The 10,877-nt window shown below is 37.2% G+C and overlaps 1 protein-coding gene across 3 annotated transcripts; it reads right to left on the bottom strand.

Moving 5' to 3' along the window:
* Positions 1–119: 119 nt before the first annotated feature.
* dync2i1 (dynein 2 intermediate chain 1) lies at positions 120–10,753 on the bottom strand. 3 transcript variants are annotated; one of them, XM_052601561.1, is made up of 22 exons: positions 10,633–10,753; positions 10,386–10,439; positions 9,653–10,304; positions 9,500–9,555; positions 9,073–9,315; positions 8,892–8,960; positions 8,108–8,170; positions 7,535–7,757; positions 7,352–7,452; positions 7,126–7,251; positions 6,856–6,967; positions 6,660–6,754; positions 6,405–6,534; positions 4,355–4,527; positions 4,069–4,231; positions 3,680–3,787; positions 2,358–2,419; positions 2,197–2,248; positions 1,882–2,042; positions 1,630–1,761; positions 1,248–1,471; positions 120–1,069 (listed from the first exon to the last, which is right to left on the bottom strand). In XM_052601561.1, exons 1-22 carry the CDS (start codon positions 10,645–10,647, stop codon positions 892–894), a joined length of 3,192 nt encoding a protein of 1,063 aa, XP_052457521.1. In that variant the 5' UTR covers positions 10,648–10,753; the 3' UTR covers positions 120–891. The 3 variants fall into 3 exon arrangements, with proteins under 3 accessions (XP_052457521.1, XP_052457523.1, XP_052457522.1); XM_052601563.1 differs by lacking the exon at positions 8,892–8,960; XM_052601562.1 differs by lacking the exon at positions 10,386–10,439 and having other exon boundaries at positions 10,633–10,747.
* Positions 10,754–10,877: the final 124 nt, after the last annotated feature.

The raw sequence follows: 10,877 nt of genomic DNA, 5'->3' as shown, positions 1-10,877 counted from the left end.
TCACATGCTTTATTAGCCTAGAGCTTTATGTGGCCGTAAAGTTTCAGGGCGCATAGTGCTTAAAGACAAGTGTTTACGCACTATGCGCCCTTAAAGTTTCACATTCGCCGAAGCCGGAGACTGGAAAAAAAAAAGGTGAAAATGAGACCAGGTATTTGATGGTGTTCTGGCTGTAGGATTCGCCTCTTGAGTGCATTGAAAATGCAGTTTGCCTCAGAGACGGACTATCATTGGTGTCCATGACTAAAAGATGACAAAAGTCCTTAGTGAGGGTGACAGTCCTCTGTGTGCAGTTGGAGTTGCTAATATAGTGAAGATGAACAGAACGAGAAAACAGAAGTCTTAATGTAATTCTTTTAAACTTGATAGTGAATAAATGATCATAAATATAATTCATGTTTAAATGCTTGTCAGTGTAACTGTACAATACATATTGCAAAACAATACAAATGGATATAATAAATGTTTATATCCCTGAGAAACAAAAAGGTCATATTTATGCGATCATTTAGCGTTTGATCGAACCTTACTGCTTCTTACAGCAACAAAACCATCATGTTCTTGCTAACATCAGCAAAATTTCAGAATTAACAAATTGTATGCCAGTGAAGTTCATTTGTTATTTGTACAGACCAAAAAGCTTAGCCACTGTGACAGTATTAAACATCCATTTCTCATTCTTTTCAAGCTGTTCGAGCCATCATCAGTGTACTGTAGCTGTAGGTACCTTATTGGTGTACAAATGAAACGGGGTCTGCCCGTAATGCACATGACTTTCTCTAATGTATCTTTGTGTTTTCCTTCTGTAATTTGCATATAATGTATTTAAATGGAAATTAATTTGAATCTGGGCTCAGATAGATTTCTGCTTGATATGGATGAGAATCTATCTCATATCAAAAAAGCATTGTCCAAAAAAGACTTAAGTTTTTCTTTATCATAGGCATTCGGCACTGTAAGTGACTCCTTAAAATACTGAATCTCCACCTTGCCGGACTGCTTGGCGAGCGCAATGCCAGAAAATGTGTTTTGTTTGGCTGGTTCACCAAACACTGCCATGGCTGTCACCCTGTGAAAAAGAGTTAAGATAAGATAAGATTTGGAAACAGTTAAGCACCTGAAGTACCAGCTCTACCTCTGTTATAACACATGAAGGAATTAACCGACATATTATCTTACTGTATAGCACTAACTAAACTTTTTTCTATCAAATAAAAAATCTAATATTCGATGTCCTGGCTTTTTACCGGTCATTGTGTATATTCTCAGTGACGAATGGCACATGATCCTTCACAGTCATGTCCCAGATGTGAAGATCAGAGGCAGCATCCAGAACACAGAACACAGCTGGCCGTGTCGGAGACCACTGCACTGACAGAATGGAAGCGCCACTGGAACATCCAGACCATTCCATCAATGGATCTTCTCTCAGGACAGAGTGCAATCGGACTGTTCCATCACCACAGCCAACCTAAAGAGAGAAATCAATATAAAATATATATTCTTTCAGCTAGAACCTGTGAAAACTGGGAGTAAAACCCCACTTGCTTCATCACTATTAACAGATCTCCACAAACACAGAAATACATAAATACACATACAGAACAAAGCAATTCAAGCTGCTCTTACCAAGAACAAAGGTTCCCCAGAAGGACTGAAGTCAAGTGCTGTGACCTCCACCGGTCTACAGCTATCAAACTGTGATCTGTACAACTTTGGAAGAACTTTTAAGCTATGCCTTGTACCATGTCTAACCAGACCCTTCAATAATAAAAGAAGAAAAATACACATTTCAAGAAACATTTTAAGACCAAGAAATTCTATAGGAAACACCACTAATCCAAATATTCAATATCTTCAACAATTTCATGCAACACCCACCATATTAGTACAAATGAAGTAATGGTTTGAGTCAGACGGGAGGAACTTCAGCTGAAGGCTCACAGGAGGTCCAAATCCCATTATAATATCTTGAGGTGATTTCTCAGTGGTCTGTAGAGAGGAGCTGTGGAGTAGTTTAACTTTACCACCAGGCCTCAGACCTATCAAGGCAGGCACAGCATTATAAAAATGAGAGGGGTATAATAGACGTGCATGAAAATATGATTTCAACTCAATTCATATGAATAGCATTTTTACACACTGTTCAAAGCAGCTTTACAGAAAATAGAAAAATAATTTTAAACTTAGGCTTACCCAGGTCTGTTTGAGAACCAGAATCATTTCCTTTTTGCAGCTCAACCACAACCTGTCAGAGACAAAATATCCAAATTTATCAAATGAATCCCTTGTTACAAAAACACAGCGCCAAATGAAAGAGGGTTGAAAGTATAAAGTTACTGGAAATGCTGACATACCCAGAGAGTTAACACTCCATTTTCATCCAGAGATCCTAACTGGAATGACAGTCCCAGGGACTCTATGTTTTGCAAAAGGAAAACAAGAAATTTGTTTTGGTCATTTTCAAAATATACAATACTGTTTAAAGGTTTTGGTGGGTAGTGGGTACCATTTTTAAAGAGGTCATAGGATGCCTATTTTTTAGGGTCTTAATGAAAACTCTGTAACATAGTTTGGTTAAAATTTCTCAATGGTAGAGTAAAAAAAACACATTTTTAACCCTGTCAAAAACAGCTCTTTTCAGAGCATGCCATTTTCCAGCTTTTTCCTTTAAATGTTAATAAGCTCTGCTGACCCCGCCCCTCTCTCCCAAGCTGCTCTCTGAAGCAGATGTAGACAAGAATGTCTCCGATTAAGTGATTGAGGTGTTCTGTTGTTGGATGTAATAATGAATATAGCAATTTACTCCCGAAATCTGAGCCACAGAAGACACGGTGGATTAAGTTTGTTTTTGAAGAAAATGCACCCCCAATCTACAATAAGGGGTCGAATCATTCATGATCCGGTTTTTCAAGAGAATGCGCCCCCAATCTACATAAATGGGTCGTTATTCTAGTGTAAAGTTTTTTTAATAAATGTTTGCAAATCGCCTTTCCTAATAATGTGCTAATTAGCAAGTTTGAAAATGAATTAGTGGCTAAAGTAAACAGTCCATCAACAAACATTTATTAAAAAAAACTTTACACGCTTCTTATGTCGGTGAAACTGCATTACGAATGATTCGACCCATGATTGTAGATTGGAGGGGCATTCTCTTCAAAAACAAACGTAATCCATCGCGTCTTCAGAGGCTCAGATGTCAGGAATAAATGACGACTGCTATATTCTTTATTACATCCAACAACAGACCACCTCAATCGCTTAATGGGAGACTTGTCTACATCTGCTCCATAGAGCAGCTTGGAAGAGAGGGGCGGGGTCAGCAGAGATCATTATCATTTAAAGGAAAGGAAATATATTGAAAAGAGCTGTTTTTGAAAGGATAAAGAAAGGTGTTTTTAACACTACCATTGAGAAATTGTAACAACTATTTCACAGACTTTTCATGAAGACCCTATTGAATCATATACATTTGTGGAAAATGGGCATCCTATGACCTCTTTAATGAATGAAAAGAACACCAAATATTTTCTAAAACTATAAATGTCTTAACACTTTTAATCAAATCAATGCATTTTTGTTGAATAAATCTAAAAAAAAAAAAAACTTTTTACTGATCCCAAGTTTTGAACTGTGGTGTCTTTAATTTCTATATAAAAAAACACTTTAAACACATTACCATCTATGTCTGCAGTTAGTGTGCTCTTTGAACTTGTATCAGCAGTCGCCAGTACAGGTTCAATGGACACGACGGGAGAGAGATGACCCACCACTGAAAGTACAGCATCTGCAAGCACACAAAACACAGGTCAATTTAGTTTTAACCTGTGACCTGACTCCAAATATCTATATCTAAAAACAAGTAATATAATCAGTTTTGCAAATGCTTGTGTTTTATCTATTATTTATTTTAACCCTCTCAAGGCAGGCGTTGCTGATTTGCATCAGTTAAAAACTAACTACCTTATTAATCCAGAAACATATTTCATGTATCTGGAGTTACTAAAACTTAATTTGAGCCTGAGAGGGTTAATGGCGCAGCAGCTGATGCAGTTAGCTCTGACTGACCTGTAGAGAAGGTCGGATAGCGTAGTGTCCACAGCTCCTTGCCAACCACCAAGTTCACGTGAGTGCCAGAATGTTCTCTGAGGTCCCATACCACCACTGAGCCTATTTCTGTACCAGCAAACACTAGTGTAACTTTACCAGGACTGAAACAACAACACCTCACCTGAGAGGGGTAGACAAATAGGAGAAAAGGATATCAATTTTTCGTGACTTTTATGGGAGTGCAGTTAATTTCAGAAACAATCAACTATAAATTTTAATGATGCCAGTATGTTCTCCTCCATACCTCAGATTCATAAAGAAGAATTTTTTGGGGTCTGGATGGCTCCCAGATGTTCCAAACACAGATGATTGTCTCACTGTCAAGGCGTACAGCACTGCTTTTGGAGGAAGGAGGATGAACAGACAGAAGGGTCTGTCTCTGGACCTGAGAGAACTGCAGCAGACTTACCTGCCGACCTGCGCACATATACATGATTGTACAGACAGTGTCTATACCAAGAGTGCCATACACTTACTGAAATGTGAAGCCAAAACTTTTCGATCTGCCCCTCTTTATGTAAATGAATGAGATATGAGTTGAACAACAACAAATAATACATTACACTTCAAGTAAATTTTGTCTTAACATGGTACCTGTTATTTTAAGTCGTTCTAATCACACTCATGTATGTTTGAGAGTTTGTTTTTCTAAGGAGTGTTTAGTTTTAGGTATTTGATGCTATAAAATGGGGGTGTGGGGTCGTCAGCACAAAATGACAGGGGCCATTTCTTGGACATTTTGTTTACAATGGAAGGACATTATCTGTACATATTTATCATCATAAAAAAACACAGTTTACAGTTAATATTTATTGACGATCACTAAATGTGATGTTTGAAATTGAATATTGAATAATTGGATCCAAATGAATCTAAATAAACTGGAATTTAAACTAAAAATTAATTATGTTAATGACTTTGCAGTAATAGACATTGATGTACATTTACATTAATTCAAAAATCCTAGAACTAACAGTCAACATTTATTCCATATCAAAATGTATTCTGAAGTACACATACAGTGATGGCCATTAATATTGGCACCCTTGATAAATATGAGCTAAGGTGGCTGTGAAAATAAGTCTGGCATTGTTTATCCTTTTGATCTTCATTAAAAAAATAAAAATAAAAAAGTGTGATTATGAACATGAAATTGTGCAGCCATGACTTCCTGTTCCATAGGATTATAAATATGAGGAAAACAAAAGGTAAAATTCCCTTAAATCAGCCAATCACAAAAAGTAAAAACAAAGAATATAGTTCTGATGTGCAGAACAGGTTTGTTGAGCTTCCCAAAACAGAAAGTGGCTGTAAGAAAATAGCTAAAGCATTTAAAATCCCAATTTCCACCATCAGTGCAATAATTAAGAGGTTCCAATCAAATACACGTCCTAATGCACTCTGAGGACGAGAGTTTAAGTTGCCAAAGACTCCTCAAGAATCACAGCTGAAAAATTGCAGAGATTAGTTGAGTCTTGGGGTCAGAAAGCCAAAAAGAAAAAAGGAAGCCTCTACATCACACAAATGTTATTCAAATGCTGGCTCTTTCAAAAACAAACTCCAGCATATTGACTTGTCAGACAGGACTGGAACTTCAAATGGGACTGGCTCAGATCAGATGAAACATAAAAAAGAGCCCACCAGATTTAATGTTGCGGGCCTGTTTTTCTGCAGGAGGTCTTGGACATCTTGTTCAGATACATGGCATCATGGATTCTATCAAATACCAACAGATAAAAAATCTATACCTGATTGCCTCTGTAAGAAATCTTATAATGGACAATGTTTGGAGCTTCCACCAGGACAATGATCCAAAACAAACATCCAAATCAACACAAAAATTTGTCACTGAGCACAAAATGAAGCTTTTGCCATAGCCGTCCCAGTCCACTGACCTGAACCCTGTAGAAAATGAGTGAGGTGAACTGAAGAGAAGAAGCTCAATCTGAAGGATCTGGAGAGATTCTGGATGAAGGAATGGTCTCTGATCTTTTGTCAGGTGATCTCCAAACTCTTTAGGCATTATAGGAGAAAACTTGCAATAATAGTGGCCATCATGCATTGGAGAAAAACATTTATTTCATAATTTGAGTTTTCCCCAATTTCAATTGTTTTACTTCAGTGAAAGGTTAGAATTTGTTTTATATTTTGAATGAAAGATCAAAAGGATAAACTATGCAGATTTATTTTCATAGCCATCTTTGCTCATATTTACCAAGGGTGCCAATATTAATGGCCATCACTGTATCCCAATAACTGCTACTTATCAGTTAATGTAATTTGGAAAACGTTACCATGCAGAAAGGGGAGTTTGGTATTGAGTTGAATGCAGCCATCACTAAAGGACAGTGCGTCAGTTTGAGAGCGAAGTCTTTTGACAGAATTACTCTCTGCCATATTTTCCTCTATCAGAACAGCCATCACCTGACATACAAATAAATTGAGTATTTTTGCACTTTAGTGAAGATTTATTTTAGATATGTGCTAATGATTTAAAGAGTCTATAAATGTTTATAAATAAAAATAAACCCATTAACAGCATTCTTTACCTGTGCAGCAGAACGTAAAAAAGCAGTCAGACGTTGAGAATTAGTATTTATTCTTGAAGTGGATTCATCTGCACTGTCTTCAGATGCCTTAGACCCTGGTTACAGTTCAGAGAACAATTTGTTAATTGAATTTGTTATTTTTCCATTTCCATTTGGTATCCGTTACTAATGATAGAGTCAGTGATGAACACAATACCTCCACATGCTGCATTTGCTTCTGGTGGGTGTTGTGTCCATTTGTCTGTCGTGTTCACTTCTTCTGTTTGTATATCTCGATCAGTGTTGTCTTCATTGCACTGGACATAAGCCTGGAGGCACAGTAATCTCATGAGATTTTGAGCAGAAAAAAAAAAAAAGTTATATAGTCTCATACTGACTATTATGATCACGATATGGCTGAATACTTCAAATATCACCACTGCCCTTTTGTATCGTGGAAGTACCAACAGCTTCCTAGATTTCTAACCTGTTTTGTATTGGCTGTTCCAAAATTCTTGATGTACATGTCATACTCGTTGACTGGAGGCAGGTCCAGCAGAGAGAAGGTGATGGAGAAGTCTAAATCAATCAGACGCAGAAGTTCTTCACTGCGCTGCCTTCAAATCAAATCAAATTAGTTTAATTAATTAGTCAGCAATATCATTTTTATGCTTCTAATAACCACTAATTCGATTATTATAAAAGTAGAGAACTTGCTTCTGTTTCTTGGCCACTTTCTGGCTGACCTCTCGCTGCTTTGCTGATACAAAATCAATAATTTTACCATGTGTTCGACTTCGGTCAGAGTTCCTTTCTGTGGAAAAACAACAAAAGCACAGATTTATGTCTTCCTTTTCATAGTTCCTTCCTTTTCAACATCAACGTCTGTTGACTACCTCTCTGGGTGACAGCTGACTCTGCAGTTGTGGCCTTTGATCTGGCAGAGTAGATTCTCTCATTTTCCTCATCAATGGCTCTCTGGACGGCTTCTATCTCTTCTCTTCTCTTAGGACTCAACTCCCTCTTGACTTCTCTCAATTGTTTGTCATGTTCCTCTTTCTCCTCCTCCTCATTATCATCCTCCTCTTCATCAACATCCTCAAAGTCTTCTTCATAATCCTAAAAGCATCACAGATAGAACAACATAATAAAATATGAAATTTTGATGAAGTACGTTGGTTAGATTCAGCTTTAAGATTCACATCAGATACTAGGAAAATATATAAGGAATTATACATATATAAAGATAAGAACAATATATATAAAGATTTCATATTTAGGTTAACATGTATTCAATATATATTTACCAAAATCTTTGTTTCAATGTTTTTTTGTTGCAGAAAACATTTTGATGTCTGAAATTATGACACGCAAGTAAGACAAAATAAAGGCTTTGTCCTTAACAAAATCTGTTCAAACAAATCAAACAAAAGTCATGTATGTAATGGGACCACTGAACTGCTTCACACCTCAAAATCCTCCTCATAATCATTATGATCTTTGCTTGATTGTTTGTTCTCTTCATTCTCCACCTTGGAACACAAAGACATGCAATCATATTAGCCACAATGTGCGTTTACTCCTTTACTCAGAATTTACCGTAGAGATAGAAAGCAGAAATAGATGAACATGCAATGAAAATATTTTAAATATTAGCTTCTGAGAAAAACAAGTTGTGACACTCTATGCTTTCATATAAGATCTGTCATTTAGGCTGATTTAGGCTGTTCTTGCTTTTCACGTGCTTATTTTTAACATGCATACTATACCTGCAGAACTCTTATGTATGCATGTTGTGAGGGCTTTGTATTGGTTCAAGTTTGTATTATACATGTTCATTTGCTTTACATTTAAAAATGCATTTACTTACACTCTCTGGCATATTTAAACAGAGCTGTATGAATCTGTGCTTATAGCTCTGTTCAACTAGAGAAGAAACAAATAGAGAATGATTTGATTTGGTCTTAAAATTTGACAGTACTTGGCCGGTCTGATCGAGTCAGGTTTTGTTTAGATTCCATTTGGACTTCAATTTAATGCACATGCAGTACACTAGTAATAGTAGAAGAGTTAACAGTAAGTGTTAAATCCATGTTGTTAACAACAGAGAATTGTCATGCAGGAGCTGACTTTTGACATTTTGATAAAAAAAGAAAAAGAAAAAATAAGTATAAATAAATTGTTCCAAATTCTCTGACATGCATTAGATAGGTTGAATTTTCATTTCGTGCTGACTTTAAACAGAAATCTTACAGGGATCTCTGGATCACTCATTTCAGCTTGAATAGACCTCCATGTTAACTGAGGTATCTTGGTAGGTTCCTGCTCACCCACACAAATATAAAACATATGTAGTGAAGATTTATAACCTCACAAACCTAAAAAAGCAAATGGGTGTCAAGGACATTGTGCATTTATTTGACAATGTGTATACCTCTTTGTCTCTATTTATCCTTTCACTCAGGTCATGACCTGATGAATCTTTATGTTTGCGCTCTCTGTCACTCCTCTTGGATTCTGAAGCCTCTTTGTGCCCTTTTTGACGCTGTTTATCTCTCTCTTCCCTCTCCCTGGCCTTTTCCCTATCCCCATCTTTGATGCTGTGGAAATCATCCTTTGACTCTTTCCGCTCCTGGTGCTGCTGTTCAACTTCTCGAGAGTGACTTGTGTGTGCCACCTGTTGACAGCAACAACTTTAGCAATAAACAGTTCCAGTTATCAGTTCCAATGTAACTCATTCAATCTGCTGACTAACCACAATTTTTAAACATTCCTCCATAATATCAGTACAGTCAGAATAACGTTATTACTATATTATCAGCATAATATCTTGCAAAAATAGCAACAATCTTATGGCTTACATGACTTTCTTTATCCCTTCTTCTCTTCTCTCTATCTTCTCTTTCTCTTCTGTGTTCTGAAATAAAAGAGATCATATTAATATTTTGATAAAAATCAAATAGGCATTAACCTAAAAAACACAGGCACATTTATAATAATAATAATAATAATACCCTTTTCTTTGTGTCCAGAGTGTTCTTTATCACTGCGTCTCACTCTCCTTTCTCCATCCCTCTGTTTTTCCTCATATTCATGTCGACGCTGTTCACTTTCTCTTGCTCTGTGTCTTTCTCTCCTCTCTCTTTCTCGTTCTTTGTCTCTCTCCCTTTCGTCTTTTTCTCTATCTCTTCTCTCCTCTTTCCTTCTGTCTGTTTCACTTTTTGGCTCCCTGTCTCTCTCAGCTCTCCTTCTATCTCTATCTTTTTCTCCTTCCCTGTTTGTCCCTCTGTCCCCCTGATTGTGCACTTCTATGTCCCTGTCCTTATATCGGTCCTTTTCTCTATCCCTCCGTCTTTCACTGTTTTCCTTCTCGCCTCGATTGTGTCCTTTTTCTTCTTCATCTCCTTGTCTGTTGTCTCTCTCTCTCTTTCTCTCTTTATATCTATCCTCCCTGATGTCTCCCAGCTTGTCATCCTGGTTTCTATTCCTGTCTGGGTCTCTGTGTTTGCTCTTCTCTCTTGTGCTTTCTCTCTCTCTCTGTTTTTCCTTTTCTCTTCTTGCATCTCGATCAGGATCTCTGTGACGGCGATCCAGAGACTCTCCATCCCTGTATTTCCTGTGCTCCTCTTCTCGTTTAGATCTTCTTTTGCTCTCCTCATTGTGTGCCTGACAAAACAATGACATTTTTTCACGGGTTGTGCTTTTAAACCTTGTCTTTTTCTTACACACAAACAAACCGCAAATTACCTCAATGTGCACTTTTAAGTCATCAGACCTCCAAGTATCTTCTTTTGTTATTTTCTAATGAAAGGAAGGGGGAAATGGACAGCAAATATGTTTCAACTGTGCAGAATGGAGCTCGATTACCTAATATAACGTAAGCAGTTTTATTTTGCTATCGTTGAGTGGCTAATCGTGCTGTTCAGCTTTAAAATGGTCAGGAATAACAATCGCTACACAACAGCCGCTCCATACGGAATGAGATTTGCTTTACCTTCACAGGGTCCATCTCTGCAAAGATCCTCTTCTCCCTTCTCCTGTTCAATAAAACAAGCACAAGTTTATGTTGACAGCTTTCACCGCCATACCGCTACACAGCTAAAGCGCCTGCGCAGTTTATTGCTACTATGGTAACCTGCCAACAGACTATTAAATCGAGCAAAGAGCAATCGCTCGACACAAATATTACTATGGTAACACTTTCGAATTTAGATAATAATCGAAAAATCGAACTAAAAG

Source organism: Carassius gibelio, chromosome A7 (genome assembly GCF_023724105.1).
Source record: "Carassius gibelio isolate Cgi1373 ecotype wild population from Czech Republic chromosome A7, carGib1.2-hapl.c, whole genome shotgun sequence".
Lineage (NCBI taxonomy): Eukaryota > Metazoa > Chordata > Actinopteri > Cypriniformes > Cyprinidae > Carassius > Carassius gibelio.
Note: the sequence above shows the minus strand (reverse complement) of the source record. Positions and strands in the feature narration are given on the sequence as shown.